The sequence below is a fragment of the Erpetoichthys calabaricus genome, chromosome 9 (genome assembly GCF_900747795.2).
Source record: "Erpetoichthys calabaricus chromosome 9, fErpCal1.3, whole genome shotgun sequence".
In the NCBI taxonomy this organism is placed as follows: domain Eukaryota; kingdom Metazoa; phylum Chordata; class Cladistia; order Polypteriformes; family Polypteridae; genus Erpetoichthys; species Erpetoichthys calabaricus.
In genome coordinates, this window is record NC_041402.2 from 30,032,814 (window position 1) to 30,051,337 (window position 18,524).

Genomic DNA, 18,524 nt, shown 5'->3' on the forward strand with positions numbered 1-18,524 from the left:
GAAAAATAATTAAGATAAGGCAATTACATTAAAGAATAAGTAACAACAAAACAAGGTAAGGTCAAATGGCCGGGAAGACAGAAAAAAAAACCCGGTTAGGCTGTAGGAAAAAAAAAAATCTGCAGGGGTTCCAAGGCCAAAAGACCACCCAGCCCCCTCCAGGCATTCTACTGAACAAAAACGTTCCTAAATCAGTCCCCTTTGTTTTCATGCTTCACATGATAGGATTTGATGAAGTTGGTCTCGTAGAAAGATGAGACCCCGCATTCATTCCAAAGTTTCAGGGGGCTGAATGGTGCTTTGATCATGTGGTAATACCTAATGGAATTTAAGTTGTCAAGGCCACACCTGAGAGCCACACTAACTAAACTGTCTTGAAATTCTTTTATCTCTTCAAGTTTAAAACATTTTCTGGTTCCTATTATTGGATTTGGTATATCTAATTCCAGTACAAAATAAGTTTTGCTTTCTGTAGGTCTTATTTTTTTCTATTCTAATGAACCAAAAAACAGTTTGCTTAATGTGAAAAGGTGGACATCTAAAATCACTTTTTCATTATTGATGAAATTTTACTTCACAAAAATGATCTACTGTTTGTCTATTTTGTCTGATTTTGACTTTCATATTTATTTTGTGATTACCACAAGCATGCTTTAAAAATGATCTACTGTATGTTACTTTAAATACACATTTTTCTGTGATTTTTAAAAATATCTTGAAATATTAAAATTTTGTTCCAAATAGCTAATAATTCAATTTCTGTGTGGAAAGGGCCAATTATGACATATACTCCTTCTATTTTACTGTTTTATTAATTATACAAAAGACCAGTTCCAAAAAACTGAGCTGTTTTGTATACCTAATTATGGGAGAGTGTCTATATTCAATTGCTTATTAATTATTAAAAGCACTTGGGAGCAATATTTTCCTTTGCTATACCTTGTTAGTGGTTTATTGCAGCATCCTATTAGCTGTAAACGATTGAAATTCCACCTGATCTATTAGAAGCATTAAAGCAATCAAATAACATTTTGACCACTTAATACTCTTAAAAGGAGAGTAAAATTGGTGGTTTGAAATTGATCATCAGAGTTGAATTTCAGTGTTTTTGAGTGAGATGAACTAAAATTACTTACTTTAAAAAAAAAAAAAACTGTTCTATATTTGCTTGTTTTGTTCCAACTTAATTTCACACTTTAATACAATGTCTGATGCCAGCTTAAGTGCTTGCAGTCTATTTAATATCATTACTATAAAAGGTTTAATGAAAGCAGAAAGAAGAGATGATCAATATTGCAGCCATTGTTTGCTCTTCTTACTTGTTTTTCCCCTAGTTTCCATTAGACTAAAGTCCAGTAAAATTGTATTTCCCATTAGGGACAGAACAAAGGATAATTTTCTCCAGCACATTACTCACTTTAATTAATTCCCCACCTCTAACTGGTCATTTCAAGTTAATGCGCACAGATCCACTGTTCCAATGTAAATATCCAAAGATGCCCCTTTACCCCCTTTCATTTTAAGCCTTGGCCGTGGCTGTTTGTCTATAAACTGTTGATGTGCCTAACTTGACTCTGGTTTCAAGGATTCACTGGTTGGGTGGGTGGAGTCTGTGGGTCTGCATACTATGCCATACTAGATGAAGCTTGAGTTGTAAAGGACCCTGGAAATACTGCTTCAGAACAAGATTAATCATCCACTAATGCAAGACATTTCTTGCTTCCCTGTTATAGTATGCAACTAAGAGCCAGTAGTGGAAAGTAATTATTAGCAACCATGAACCATGAACACCCCAAGAACATATCTTTGTTCTTTGATTGTTTCCTGCCAATCACTAAAATTATACAGAACATTTTTGAAATGTGAAGAGGCACCTCTGGGATCAAGAGACCAAATCCGGGCATTCAAATTTCATTTCAGTTTGCTTCATAACAAGGAGGAACCCAAGCAGATGCAATGGAAACTGTTTTCAATTAGTTGTTTGTCTGGATTTTTTTTCTTCATTTTTTAAAGGCTGTTGGCTTTACTTGGGTAAAACTATTCACAAAATGTAGAATTTGTTCAATGGTTCCTTCCATTACAAACTTCTTACCAATATATGGGGAAGGAGTCATGTTACACTTGCTTCATGGATCACCTACAGAGGAGACTTCAGCTCAGTTTTTATATTTTTCTTTAATGAATGTTTTTTCCACAGTATTCATGATTTGATCTTAACAACCACAAGGCAGTTTTTTTGACAATTTTAATAAATCTCCCTTGTTTTAAACCTATACAAAACAGTGCTTTTAATTTTATTGTATTTTTATTGCATTTATTACACAAATTAAGACATTTACAATACACAGTAAAGAAATCCCAACTCTTGTAACAAAGCAGACAATTGAATAAAAAAGTGCTTACATGTGATTTTCTCTTTCAATAAATACTGGTACAATAATGTGGTATCTGTTATTCTTCAGGCCAACATGTTCTTTCCTAGCTTCCATGACTTACTATGTTACAGCTTTAAACAATGCAGTAATACCCGTTGCACAAAAACAGCTGTAAACAACTATATACATTAAAACCAGACAAGACCAAAATGAGTATTGAAACAAAGTTTATTGGACACAGAGCCACCTGCTTTAAGTGAGAGAGGAATGTTTTAATTGTACCATTGTCAAGAGTGCCATTTTATTTAGACATAATTTTGAAGCCAAATGGGACCTGCCATGACACATAAAGTAAGTAATTTAAACAGACCACTTAATTAATCATTTGTATTTTACTAATGAATAAATGTTTTTGTTTAATAGTGATTCTTCTCAGCTATTCACCATCAAGCCATCCTACTAAAATAAAATGTCTCTGAGTAGGTTATGACCATCTCTGACCATATTAAAGATCATTGGGATTATGAATATCATTGATGGATTTTATTTTACCAGGATTCAGGACATAACTGACTAAATAAAATGATTACAACGTCACTGCCTAGATAAATGATAAACAGGATTGTAATTGACTAAATTATATTTAATCTGTTTAAGGGCTTCTTTGATTCAATATAGTTCAGGGGGATTACGGACATCTCTGAATATATTATAGCTCAGAGGGTTATAGACATCTTTTATCAAGATCATAGCTGACTTTGATCATAGATTTCAAGAGACAGATTATAGATCCCAGAGATTATTGCTACAACTGACTAAATTAGCTCAAAGAGTATTAAGAATTTCTATGACTAAAGCATTTTGAATATCCGTGGTAAATTATAGCTCTCAGAAATGATGGATAATTCTGATCTATTAAAAAGAAAGCTAAAATATGTGTCGTCATGTGTGTATAAGGATACACACTGTGTAAACACCTTTTCTGATGAGGTTAAATCCAATTTTCATTTGCAGATACTCAGATTTATATCATTAACTGTAGTTCAGTCTATTTGATTTTATAAGTTACATATGGAAGCATTTTCCAGTTTACTACTTGTTTATATTATTTGCAGGTGAAAGCATGTTCACTTGGAATATGAAACATATATAATAAAACTGAACTAATTAATTACCAGAAGAAGGTTTATTCATTAATTTGTAAATATTCCAGCACAATGTCACAGGAAATTGAGCTTATTTTAGCATTATTAGTCACTGTTCAATCACAGGGCAAACTAACGCATATAACCATAGTCACCTGAACTAGGACAGTTTGCAGACAATAATTGACCTAACATACATGTCTTTAGGATGTATGACTAAACTAGAATGATTTCATTCACACACCCTGGTAGAACTGCAAATGTCACTGAGACTGTCAGAATTTGTCTTTGGTTGTTTGCAGCAGTAAGGCAACATTGCTAACAACTGCAATCATGATGCTTTACCATCTCTGTACATATAACTGTAATAATCTTCACATCTAACTGGTTCTCTTCTTATTGATCAGTTTTTCCAGAGGGAAACAATGTAAAGTTTGTTTGTTTTGAGAAAGCTCAACGAGGTAACAATTGTGATGTTTCAAAAGGGTTCCTTCTCTTATTGATATCTGTCAAAAAATAAAAAAAAAATACTAGAGGAAAGGAAACAATGTTCATAAATACAGTACATTCTGTCATCATGCCGTACGGCTTTCTCCAAAAACAGTTGTGTTGTGAAAACAGAAGAAGACAAAGTATTCTGAATGTATAGTGTTCCAAAAATATATGTAGACTTTTTAAACTTCTGTAATAATGTTGGAAGGACACAGCATTAATATTTTGTTTTCAAATAAATAAATGCCCACAATGTTCACCAACAGAGGCAAGACATTATTGATAATAATTGGTAACTAAGCAGCACGTTTTTTTTTTGTTTTGTTGTTGCTTGTGGAGCTGCACCTCAGGTAAAATTCAACTCTGAGGTGTTCTTAGTTTGTAGTATACATTGTAAGAGTACAGTATGCACAGTACTCCTAACGCACTTCAAGAATTATTAAGTGACACTCATTTGTCACCTAGCACCATTCTACTATGTTAATTGTAATATTTTAACCTGTGAGCTAGCATTATTATAATACATTAATATCAATTTTCTGAACCTGCTTTTTCCATTACATGTGTTGTAGAATACCATAGACTATCTTGGTAATATTGATTACAATGCAGGAACTAATCCTTGATGACTGCCCATAATTAGGATATACTAGCACAAAATTTAACTTTGGCTGTCAAAAGTTAGTCATCAATCTCTTTAAGCCATCCCTTTTCTGAATGTCCATTTTCTATTACATGTTTTTAAGCAGCTGTAGTCTATCCTGGTTTCATCTGACATAAAGCAAGAATCACTGGCAGACAAGATACTAGCAAAATGTATAGCTCAGTACAGAGCACAATAGCAGTGTCTCATGTTTTAAAGATGTCTAGTATCAGTGTACTCTACATCCTATCTGCCCATTCACTCTCTGAATTAGTTTGTTCTGTTAAAAGGTTGCAATGAGCCAAAGCCTATCCTGGCAACACTGTGAAAAGGAGGAATCAATCGCACAGAATTCCAGAACATCAGGTAAACAGGAATAATTTGGGTATCTGTAGTCTATCCTGTTTTCATTTGGCATAAAGTTGGAATCATTGGCAGACGATATCCTAGCTCAGCACAGGGCACAATAACATAGTGTCTGTCTAATGTTTTATAGCTGTCTAGTATCAGTGTACTCTACATCCTCTCTGTTCATTCATTCTCTGAATTGGTTTGTCAAGTGGCTGCAATAAGCCAAAGCCTGTCCTGGCAACACTGTGAAAAGCAGGAATCAAACCTGGGCAGTATGCCAGAACTTTTGGTAATCTGGAATAGTTATAGAATATGGATGGAACAGATAAAGATTCAGAGGGACAGTTCACAAGAATATTGCACCTCATAATATATATAAGTTGTAATGATGTACCAATATATGTGCTTTTAATGATAACAGATCCTTCATCTGTCATTTTTATATGGAAATTAGTAGCTATTTCCTAATGTTTGTGTATTTTATTTACAATAGACTCAAATTGAAACAAAGCTTTTATATAAACTCACAACTTAAATAAGCACAGACTACTTAAATGAGAGAGACATTTTTTTCATTATTGTTTTTGACTTTTGCCAATTAGATGAAGTTTAAACACAAATCTAATAAAAGTAACACACATTCTTGGTTTGCCTTTTTTTTAATGATCGAACTACCAGAGTATAGCAGACATGGAATCACAGAAATGCAATTTGCTATCAGGATGTCTTCTTTGAATATGTTAACACCAGTAACGGTGCACTGCACGATAACGTGCCGTGAATACACTTGACTTGAGCATTCCTAGTTTTCATCCTCTTTCTCTGTACGTTTAGCATTTGTTTGCTCAAAGGTTGATGTGCTTGCTGCTTCCTGAGCAGCTCTTCTTTTCTCCACCCTAGCGGCCCGCTTCTTCTCTTCTTTCGTCGGCATCTTTTTGCATTAAAACTGATTAACTCAGAGTTTGTGTTGCAATTACTTAGTACGTTTTCCTTAATTTTTCACTTAAGCTGGCACTTAAGTCTTCAATCTGCCTCAGGAATGATTTAAGATATGGAGAGGTAGGGGAAGTAATGGCGAAGGTGGTAGGGATGAGAACGGCGCCCATACACATGCGCCACACAGCTGCCCTGCTGGCCGCTGCCGAGAGCTGATTCTACAATAAAATAAAAATAAAAAGAGGATAACCTTGGAGGTCAATCATCACCCCGAAAGCGGATAGCAGACGTCTTATGTGTACCAAATTTCAGGTCAAACGTTTTGCGAGCTACAGGTGATTTAAAATCCTGGACAGACAAATGAACAGCCACAGTAGCGTTTTACATAGAAAGATTCTCACATAACAGCACCACCGACAATGGGGTGGTAGTCTGCAGTATTGGCAACTAAGTTTTATTCCTTTAAGATACCCAGTGTACTTGTCCAGGTTTGGTGCCCTTTAATAGTTGATCAGTAATTTAACTTGTATTATATATACAGTATATGTTTTACCTCTCTCCAACCGAAAAGAACAAGTGGGAACAAACTGTATATTTGTTGCAGCAGGCATTCATGGAGAAAAATGTACATACAGATAATATCATATATACTGTACAGTAATCAGAAAACCACAGTGTTTACTGAACAGTCTTACTACAGATACAAGTCTGGCATATCAGAAATAATCTCCACTTCAGACTATGATATTGGCGATGCCTTTTTTTTTTTACTCCATTACTTCTGATGCTGATACGGCATCCAATTTATTATGCTTTTTTCTTTGCTGGGGCAGCTGTGTGGTGTGGTGCTGGTGCCTAATAAGTCTAAGCAACTGGACTTGATAATTATTAAATTACATTTAAATGGTGCATGTCTAACCTACTCTAAGCACTTTACTTGGACAGTGGGGAACCACTTCAACCACCTTCAATGTGTAGCATCTACCTGGATGATGGACGTTAGCCAGACTTGTGGCATACATATGCCAGAAAACTGTTAGTTAATAAGGAACAGGGGATGATTAGGGGGCTAGAATGACCAGAACAAGGTGGGCAATGTAGCTAGGACTTCAGGAGCCATCCTACCTTTTCTGAAAGATGCCCAGGGTCTTGACCACTTAGAGTAAGGACTTCAGTTTTATGTCTCAAGCAAAAGGATGGTGGCAATTTTTACAGAATAGTCACTGTTTGTATATATCTTATGTTAACGTAAGACTCTAAATTGGATGGTTATGAGTGTGTTGGGGAGTATAGGTGTGCCCTGTGATGAACTGGCATTACACTTAAGGAGGTTCCCTTGAGTGTGATGCTGTTGGGACAGGCTCATGGTTAACTATGACATAGTAATGGAAAAAAACTTGAGAATAAAAATGATGAAAGAGTTTCCCAATAAGATGGAGCATCAAACTTTAGTAATCAAAAACACACAAATAAGGACTAATGTCCTCTCTTGTTGACAAACTGTGATTCAGACAAGGTGTTTTGCTACTTGTACAGTATTTTCTTAACAATACTATAAAACTGTACAATTTTAATACGCATAACAATAGCCAGTAGATTGAATGGCAGTATGTGAGTGTACCATACAGACAGACATTTGGCATCTTGTCCAGGATTGGTTCCTAACTTGTACTCGGGGCTGCTGACATAGGTTCCAGCATACAACTACATTAGGCAAATTTGAAAATGCATGAATGGATGGACAAATGCAAACATTATTTAGACAATTTGGACAGATTTTAACGTTATTTGGGTAAATCCTGGTTAATAGGATACATTTTTTTAGAAATAAACAATGACAACATACAAATTTAAACTATTTTTAATAATCCAATTATGCTATGCACTATTTTAATGATAGGGATGCTGAAACAACTAATCTGAAGAATCGTGAAAATTCACTGCCCTGAATGCTGTTTTTTTTTTAAGTATTCCGTTGGACACCATTGCGCATTTGTGCAGATGCCTCAAATGTGTCTGACTAGTATTGACAATAGGCTGTCATTTTCAATTCACTTATTAGCACACCAACGCTCGCATGTGTTTGTTAAAAATAAAGTTCAAATGTATGTCCAAAGAAGGTAACTCAACACCTTAAGAGAGGCGAGACACAGAAGCCATCTCCAAGAGATCTGCATACACTTAACGCCAGTGGCCCTGTGTCGTTTGTGTCATCGGGGTGCACATTTGGGTGCCTTTTACTCGACAATACATATTTGTTTACACAGAGAATCAATCCACTATTATAAATAAAATAACATACACACCACTGTTTCAACAATTTTCCTTTGTAACTTTTTTTTTCCTTTCATAAAACATCGCAATAGTGCGTATGCATCCCAGTCAAATAACATGATGTGAACATATGGTAACGTGTATTCCCGAAATCTGTATGGACACTGTGGAAAAACCAGTAGAAAAATTTGCAAACTGACAAAATGTTTAGTGCCGAGTAATAAAGAATGATTTCGTTATCAAAGAGGCTTGAAGTCTGTTTAAAGGCTTGGAATCTTACCTCTGTAATGTTAAGTTCTAGTCAAAGACTGCTGCTGCTATCTTAGACTATAAAACGTAGGCGTCCCGCTGCTACTCTCGGGAGGACCACTGGAACTGTTAGTCAGACGGCAGTAAAATGTGTAAGTACAGAAATAAGTACTCTGCTGGAAAAAAGGCAAAGCACAGTGGCTTTGGTACATGCTCTGGTTCTTTAAAGGAGTCAAGAAAAAAAAACAATATTCCACAGTTCATTCGCGGCCCGTTGTTACGTTTGAAGGTCGGCTCTCTGGGGAGGGCGGTAGTCACCTCGTATCTTTGACGTCATTGCCGTCGGCGGCCGGTCCATCCGTTTGGCGGCTTTTTTGTTTGTTTGTTTTCGCTTTGACACGGAGCTCTTCTCTGTTTTCGAGGAGATTCACACTTTGCATATTCAGGCAGGTAAATCCAGTTTTGGTGTCTTATGATGGGAGGATAGCGGTTGTGTTAAAGCTCCTGTCGGTGTCGCCAAAAAACCTTGCGACCGGCGTTAAAACAGGCGCGTCGCCGTTTTGAAAGAGGAGCCTCCTCGTCCAAGTGGTAAGGTTGAACCCGGCCAGCGCCGCCGCTCGGCTAGCGGCTCAAGGGGAGCTGAGGCAGAGCCATGGCTTGGTGGGGCAGACTCTGCGCGGTGAGAACTGAGAAAGGATGGCCTGGAAAAACATAAGTAAATAAACAAAGCCAATTAATTAACATTATTCCTTTAAAAGCATTAATAAACTGTAAGGTTTCAGTGTCAGTATGTATCTATGAAAACTGCAAATGGAGACAAAGCCTAACTAAAATAAAAAATCGGGAGTGGTCTCCCTTAGACTTTCTCCTATACTCAGCTATGGGGATGGATATTTGAAGAGTAAACCGTAAGACCATGATTATATTATGTACATTAAAGAACCAGCAACATCAAATCAAATGAAATTAATAACATATTGAACAACTATTATAAAAGTAAAATGGAATAAATCGGACTCTGCAGCTGCATGAATAAAAGAATTACCACTTCCGGTTAGCGGAAATATCTCAAAAGTTGATAGCTACATTTTGTACCTAATAATTGTAGTACTAGGGTGTTGTACCGTGTTAGCCATTATAAGTGTAGTGAGAAGTCAAGTAAAATGACACCTTTTATTGACTAATTAAAAAGATTATAATGTACAAGCAAGGGCCTGAGTTGCCTGGAAAGCTTGTACAGTATATTGTAACCTTTTTAGTTAGCCAATAAAAGGTGTCATTTTGCTTGACATCTCAGTACCTAATACTTGCATGCAAAATTTGGTTGACCTAAGTAGTACTAGGGTGTTGTACCGTGTTAGCCATTATGAATGTAGAGAAAAGCCAAGCAAAATGACACCTCTTATTGGCTAACTAGAAAGATTACAATATGCAAGCTTTCGAGGCAACTCAGGCCCCTTCTTGTTTACATCTTGCCTGAAGAAGGGGCCTGAGTTGCCTCGAAAGCTTGCATATTGTAATCTTTCTAGTTAGCCAATAAAAGGTGTCATTTTGCTTGGCTTTTCTCTACGTTGACCTAAGTGAAAGTGTACTCGAGTGATAGTGTTTACATACAGACACAGACATAATTCCAAAAATGGTATTTTCAGACTCGGGGAGGTCTAAAACATCGAGATTCATCAAAATCTCGAGATTGAATTTTTGGACGATTACAATAGTTTCTCTATACTTTGTATACGGGAAAGTAAACATTGGGGTAATGGAAACCACTGCCAACCCAGATAACCGTGACTGAAGACCACACTGCCTTCCTTACATTAGTGATGGAAGATACTATTGATTTTCTTTTCAATCCGATTCCGGGTGATACTGAGGCAGTATTGCCAATACCATTACTGATGCAGCCAGAGTATCATCTTGCAAGAATGGTTAATCTTCAATAAAAACTTATAGTATGTGTGGACATCAGAAAGTCACATTTTAAAGACTTTACATTAGTAGACTATTACATATAGTGCCAAAGATTAGACATTTTTGCTTGTTTATTAATAGAAATTAGTAAACATGTTCAGTTCATGAAAAACAACAAGTGTTAGGGTTACATTTTTTCTCAAAGAACACATTAAAGGTGTTGCTCAAAAAATAACATTTTTATTTTTTTATTGTAAAATGTGCAAAACGCTAGCAGTACTCAGTCAGAAGTGTAAAAGGTATAATGGTGATGTAATTACCAAGCGAGCGTCACTTTCGGATTCATCAGAATCACTTTCGGTTTCACTGCCCATTTCAATTGCACTGCCTGAAGACAGACTCCCTTCGTCATCGCTGTTGATGTTAGGCTTGTCAACATCACTGCCCATATCAATGTCAAGAGTGTGCAACACTTGGGCTGCTGAAAAACTTTTTTTACAAGACGCCATTATTACTAGGCATGCCTACAGGTAAGAGGAGAAGATGCTCTTATAACGTTGCTCGGATAATGCTCAGGACTACCGCTTTTAGCATTGTTTGTACAGCCAGAGTGAAGTAAACCTAATATCGAGCAATCATTTTGTTTTTTATGGACATAATAAACATAGAAAGTTTGAAAATGTGTTCTAAGTATGTCCATTCATCAAGCTATAAATGTAATATACTCCTCAATAAAAACAGACATTGATTTTTTTCTGTTCAAACTATTACAACACCCCTACATCAGTTACATTACTAACGTTACCTGTGTACTGCCTGACTTTCTGGAAGGCTTCTTTAAGAGTAGACTACAGCCCTTTAGCAACAATGCCAGGCTTTTTAGCTTGAGTGTCTGTGTTGTCTCCTGATTGCCTCTGTTGTAACTCCTTGTGCTTGGCAATGTGACTGACTTCCTTGTTGTTTTACCAGGTTTGTGCTGTTGCTGCAGTAAGGTATGGTCTTATAAACATATTACATTTTGCTTCATTTTTGTTTAGTGGAGTAAAATAACTCTGAACAAGCTTTGCTTTCTTTCTGCCATTGCCTCATATACACAGTCCCACTGTTTTGGCTGGAGGATTGCAGCACTGCCAGGGCAAATACAGGACAATGAAAAGCATAGAAGGAAAAATAGCTCCCGTTTTACAAAATATAACACGTTTAATAATCATGCTGTCACCATCAAATGATTTTTAAAAATAATTTCTAATGAACTTGCATATTATCGAAAATGTGTAGTATCGATACTTTTAATGTGAACATCGATGTTTAAATTAAAAGGTCAGGATTGGAAGCATCGATACTTTAGTAGCCATCTGCCCATCCCTACCTTACATCATCGTGAATATATGTGATACTATTATAATGGCAGTTGCAGGGTTGCCAGGTTCTTAATAAATGACTTTAAGAATTTGCCCAAACAAACTGCCCAATACCAGCGGTAGACTAAATTAAACACTGGAAAGCAGGTGGGGCAGTGTCAGAGCGAGAGGGTTAAGCACATACCATCAATGCTGGGTAGGTGTAGGGGGTTTGTGTCTCCTGTCCTCGACCCCATCCTCTCAGAGATATTTCAGAGTGATAGAATAGGTGTATACCATCACACAATGGGAAGCAACAATTTATTTCTTGTATAGTCCAACATCTCACAAGGAATGCCTTAATACGCTTTAACAGACCCTGTTTCTTTTAACAGCTCCCAGCTTTGACTCTTCTTTGACAAGAAAAAAACTACCCAAAAGACTTGTAGGGAAAAAGATGTAAAAAAATCTTGGGAAAGGCAGTTCAAAGAGAGAGAGAGAGAGACCCTTCCAGTTAGGGTGGTCATGCAGTGGGTAGCAAAAATGGGGCAAATACAATACACAAAGTAGAACACAAGTAATCCTCTTCACAGAGCTGGATGGCCGATTATCATGGCCACCTCAGAAATACAAAACAACAGTACCAGATACTTTTGTTCTTGCACAGGTATGTTTAAAATTATAAACGGGTGCAGACTTTTAAAAAAGAGGGCGGAGCAGATTTTAATAAACATAGCCAAGCAGTATTTAGAAGAGAGCACTGCATTTTTTGGAAAACGCCTGCCAGAAATAAAAATCATATGCTGGAAATGATGTCACACATATTCTACTAAACAGTGAATGCTTTTACACTAGTGTTATTAAGAAATAAAGGCACATATTTGTTATGTTTTGATTTAATATGCTTTGCAGACCCTGTTCATTCTGTACTTTAAGGAATATTTTGCATTATTGCACCTAAACTACATTCCAAAAAATGAACAGCTGTTCTGCTTACATGTAATAAAGAAGCTTTAAATGACTTAAAGAGTAATGAGTATAAAACTTCAAATTTTTAAAAGAAAGTCTTTATATGAATTAAAACCTTAAAACCAACTAAATAAAAGACAAAAAATTAGGCATTTTAGGAATTTCTCTCCATAAAGCAGGAGTACGTAACCAAGACATTTTATGATCACGACCCTTAGTTTCCTTCTGTGCCCCAGTCTGTCAGCTATCATTGTACCAAGTTTAGATTACATATTCCATAGTATTGTAAATTTTATACCATTTGGCACAATATTTCCCCCTTTTTGAAAACATTATGACCCTTTTAGGAAACATTTATTCTCTTGCACCTAAGCAATTTCTTGAAACAAGTATTGAAGTTACAGGTATAGTTTTATTTTGTTATATTATCACTCTGAAGCAACAAGTAAACAATTTGTAACTATGTATGTATAATTATGTCCTCGTCCAAACCTTCACTTTAAAATTATTTTTCATCTAGTCCTTGAAATAGTTTTTGTATTCCACTAGACATAGAGAAATCTTACACTTTTGCACAACAGATTGGGGTTTTCACACATCTTCACCTGCCTTCTGTTCAATGAAACTGCGAGCGGTGGCGTGACATATTTCAGTGACATTCGATTGGGTGGTGGGGTTCTCCTTGTGATACTGCAAGGGGCGGCATGACATAGTGCAATACAAATACATTCAGTCAAAGGCCAACAACGTTCAATCAAAGGGGTTTGGGGGTCATTACATGAAACTTTGAACGGGTACAGCATTGTAGTACTTCACCAGTACACTAAGAAGTTGAAAATCACTACTTAGAAAACTAACATTGGGAGAACAAGTAACAGACTGTGTCTGGATATGGTAATTGAACCCATGACGTTTGGACTGTAAAACTGCAGCCTCAACATTTCAAAGTTATATTAAACATTACTTACAACCCAAATGCAGCATCCTTTAGCAAACGTGACATTCTCAGTAGAGTCAAAACTGTGACTCAAGGTCTTCATATTCCATATCACTAGCATTCTGGAACTTTTTTAGGACTTCCTCAGTTTTCCTAGCACAAATTTCACGTTATATTGCAGGTCAACAAAACAATCCACATGCATCCTCACAGAACCTTGACCATAAAAATGTGTAAAGATTTAGCTATCGCTTATCTATATATATAATTCTCTAAGCCGCCGCCAGAGCAGGCAAGACACCCATGAAAGCACACAGGAAGGAGCCACGCTCACACCCATGAAAGCACGCAGGAAGGAGCCACTGCCACCAACTCTAAGACCATTGGATACGACGAAAACTCGCAGAGCCACGCCCACCAACTCGGACGCGACGCCTTGGAAAACACGCCATCATTTCTGTTTGTCTGTGCTACAGTTCACATGCAGCTCTGAGCCACGTTGACTTTTCGGTTACGACGCACAACCGCGTGCAACATCGCAAACAGTTTCACACGTTACATACAGCAATTCGCATCCGCGACAAACATGCATCTTCTTAGATGGTCCTGCAGGAACACGGAAAACGTTTCCCCGCCCACCAACACTTTTTATTCCCCGGCCCGCGTCCACCGCATCTGCAACAAACATGCGTCTTCTTAGATGGTCCTGCAGGAACACGTAAAACGTTTCCCAGCCCACCAAAGCAGGACCATGTAAGAAGAGGCATGTTTGTCACGGATGTGAATTGCTGAATGCAGCGTCTAAAACAGTTTGCAAGGGGTATCCCATGGGATCCTTAAAACAATCCTTTAAAATTGAGGTTAAAACACAATGAAGGAAGCAGTCTTTAAAAACCAATAAGCCCTGTGTCTCTGTTTCATTAGCGTCTCACCTGCTTCACCGATGCAGGCCCTGCAACAGTCGAGACGCTCTCTCAGCAGCTGACCTTCTCTGTGCCTGACTCCACTATAGGCTGCAACAAAATTATGAAAGTACGGGCGCATTTGTTTCACACAAGCTGTGTGTGTGGGTGGGTTGGTGTTAGTTAGTTAATTAGTTACTCAAAGGATTTCAAGATTTAATATGCACAAGCGGTAACCCTGCAAAAGCAGCCTAAACCAGAAAAGACGGCTGGCAAAAAGTGGCCGACAAATTAAACGCGTGTGCATTGTACTTACTGAAAGCAGAATTACGGATTTTGCAAATGTTAATTTTTTCCCTCTGCTTAAAAAACATTTAAAAAGCGGCGTGATTATGCGGCGTATACTACACCGCGGGTTGGTATGCAGCGTGTAAAACAGTTTGTTTGTCGCAGATAATTTGCCTTTTACTATTACACAAAGACAATTTCCTGTTAATACTTCGTTACATTGATATAGCGGTGTTCTCAGTATTCAAAGCGCTATCCACACAGGGAGGAACTGGGAAGCGAAACCACAATCTTCCACAGTCTTCTTACTGCAAAGCAGCAGCACTACTACAGCGCCACAAGGCAGTTAAAGAATACACCGGGCTCGATTTTGTTTTCACTTCTGTTTACAGAAGTAAAGTGGCTTATTACATTACAGATGTTTCACATGTTCATTTTTCCCCCTGTGCTTAAAAGACATTAAAAAAGTGTTTCTCAACTGTGACTCCGGAACATCTCAGTACGCAAGCTATATTAGGCGTCAACAACGAAGACTCGCTACACCTTAATCTACAAGTACTGACACTTATCCCTACCGACGAAGTAACTTTCATCAGTGTGGCCTTCTTCGTCACAGACGATCCCGCTTTCAGTCACGGACAATTATATGTTGCTCTCTCCAGAGGTCTATCTTTTCATTCACTCACAGTTGGACAACTGTGTCATTCAAGAAGTGTTCACGAATCAATACATAATTATGCAGCGTATGCTACGCCGCAGGTTGGCTAGTGCAATATATTTCCTGGCTTTTACATACAAATGTCCAATCATAAATAACTATACATCTTTGGAAAGATCTGAAATTCAGGTATCCAATTGTAATGAGCCTTTCACTGTATGTGGCTCGACATAGGTGGGATTGTTGATAAAAGCAGTTTCATTGAGCTGCATAGCTACAAGATCAGGTGATATTTTTAAATCCGTTGTGCATGGAAAAAAATGGTTTGGGCATGACTCCTTATTTTTCTTGAAATTGTGTGTGATTTTGAAAAGACTGAAAATGTCTGTTTGCATTTCCATGCCCCTTAAACTAATGAAAACAGATCTTTTTCTTTCCAACCTAATGACAGGAAAATGTCACACACCCTTCTTCACTTAAAATGTAAAACATGTCAATTTCACAAATAGTTACAGTTCATTCAACCAATGACCAGTCACATCTATTGCTACCCAATTATTGATAAAATTGGGCAGTGCAGTGGGAATTGTTCAATCATGGCCGATAAAATAACCTGTCTGAAAAAGAAAAGCACAAATGGGTCTTAAAGTGCAAAGGTAGGAAACTCAATTACTGTTGTAAACAGTAGAAAAATACAAATATATTTTTAAAAACAGAAACAATTTTATCAGAATGGGAAGATATTCCCGATTTCAAACAACTTATCGCTTCTGTTGAGACAATATGAAGGTTAAAGCCTGTGGCATAGCTGGTAAGTTTTTCTTATTTCACTGCAACATTTATAATAAACTATTAACCTATTAGAAATATTTATGCATTTGGTGGCATATTTTTGAAAATGATGGGCCTGTTATGAACAAAATGCGTTTTATGCACCAGGATGTTTGGAATTGCATTGCTTGGGTTTAGCTGTGCCATATCTTCAGATAAGGGAAAAAAAAAGTTAAACTTTTTGTCCATGCTGACCAAGAAAGAGGGTATGAGATACTACGTCTCTGTGACACACCTGATGATGGCACTACAGCCAAAACATTGGGCCTCTTTGCTTGTTCAGTATGGAAATAACATTTTAACTTTTTTTCATGTTGCAGATGGACAGAGCATTTAACTGTTGCCGCACCCACTACACAACGAAACAGCTCGGAATCCTGGTTTGCAACCACCCCAGGCAGACACACGGTCCAGTCCCACCCTCCAGAAATTACCCTCTATCTGCCGCAGCCAGGTGTTACATGGGTGTCCCTTTGGCCTGGTCCAGCCACTTGGGTCCTCTTCAATGAGGATTCTGCAAGCCGGATCTCCCTCACGGAATCGCGCCACATGGCCGTAGTACTGTAACTGACGCTCCCTCACAATGCAAGTAATGTGCCTCAATCAGGACTCTATGAGGAACCATTCATTTGACACAAAGTCAAACCAGCGGTACCCAAGGATTCTCCGAAGAGACACAGTACCAAAGGAGTCCAGTCTTTGTCTCAGGTCACTGGATAGCGTCCATGTCTAACAACCATATAGCAAGACAGGAAGCACCAGGGCTCTAAAGACTTGGACCCTCATCCTTTTGCATAGATATCGGGAGTGCCACACACTCCTTTCCAGTGACCTCATGAACCCTGTGCTTTCCCAATCCGTCCACTGACTTCATAGGAAGAGTCACCAGAGACATGAATGTCAGTGTTGAGATAAAAGAAAAGAAAAAAAGGATCAAGACACATAGCTAAATGGGCTTTCATAATAAGTTTTTTTTTTTTTTTTGCTATTGTTCGTCATATGCATTTAAAGAAATCCATTTAAAATTGTGAGCAGTACCCTTGGACATTAGCAATTTGGAAAAAATACTCTCAAAATGTAATTATCTGGCCTACTATTGCAAATTAAGGACCAGTTGGCCAATCAAAGGAGTGGTGTTCACAGATGTTTGCAGTTTGGGGGAAGGAAGGTGTATTTGGGAGACAATTTGCTTTCTTGACGAACCAATTTTGGGCTAGATTTTATAGGATTATGCAGGATTTTAACTGTATTTGGGCAATAAAGTGCCTGTCAAATCTCTTACCCCTGCTCAGCTGTGACATGCTGCTCGCCTTGTTATATATGTTTGCAAATCACATATTTTACTATTGCAAGAGAGCAGACAGAAAGGAAACTTATAATTTATTTGAAAGAAGACACCCTTGTGTATGTAAAAATAACCATTATTGCTTTTAAACTTGTGGGTTTATTGCAACATACACAAATAACTTTAAAATATGGCAGTGTCCCTACAGTAAGGATTGTAACATTTATAACTATATTGCCCTATCCTAGTTAAAGGTACCAGGGAAATTAACAATCATAATATGATGCTTGTTCATAAAATAGAAAAAAATCTTACTGGAAGTACCTATGTCTTGATGTGTTGTCCATAACATTCTGACAGCTTATACTGGGTAATAATTCTTTATTAATCTCTCACTTTGATCATTTGTATTCTAAATGCTAATGGAATCAGGAATGTTGTAGTTTGAAGTGTGAAAGTCTTGCTTGACCCTACCATGCTTTACCACATTAGCTTCACAATGTTTAATTTATTCATCTGTTTTCACAATTCAATATTTTCTACCACAAATAGCTTAGTCATTTCCATCTTCCTATTGGTGTTCGCCAATAATGCAGTATAGTTTTGACTTGTTGGCATTTCCCATTAGCCCATGCATAAAAACTACAGTGAAAGCTGCAGTGGCTGTGGATTTTCATTGTAGATATCAGAAGCTCAATTTTGCCTCTAGATAAACCTCTTGGGATACCTTATTTTTTGTCCTTGTTTTGGTCTTCATTGCAAATATTACCACATGTTTGTTGTCTTTTGGAGATCACTAATGTGCTTTTACTCTCGTCAGACCGCTTGTTTATAAAACATTCTTATAATATAATGTCAAATAATATATCTGTTGAGGATGACATGACAGTGCAGTGGTTAGTGCTATAGCTTTACAGGTCCAGCATCTTGGATTTAAT

General features: G+C 37.3%; 1 protein-coding gene across 2 annotated transcripts in view; it reads right to left on the bottom strand.

The window, feature by feature from the left end:
* Positions 1–2,838: 2,838 nt before the first annotated feature.
* lhx6a (LIM homeobox 6a) overlaps positions 2,839–18,524 on the bottom strand; it is a 49,398-nt gene continuing 33,712 nt past the window's right edge. Inside the window, exons 9-10 of one of the 2 annotated variants that reach the window (XR_007935817.1) lie at positions 8,497–9,166; positions 2,839–4,026 (exon numbers count right to left, since the gene is read on the bottom strand). Coding sequence is in view for 1 of the 2 variants with exons in the window: in XM_051931771.1 (XP_051787731.1) it covers positions 9,087–9,166 (80 nt within the window). In the remaining variant the exon portion in view is untranslated. Of the gene's footprint in view, positions 4,027–7,798; positions 9,167–18,524 lie in introns of those variants that run through there. The other variant, XM_051931771.1, reaches the window with a different exon arrangement.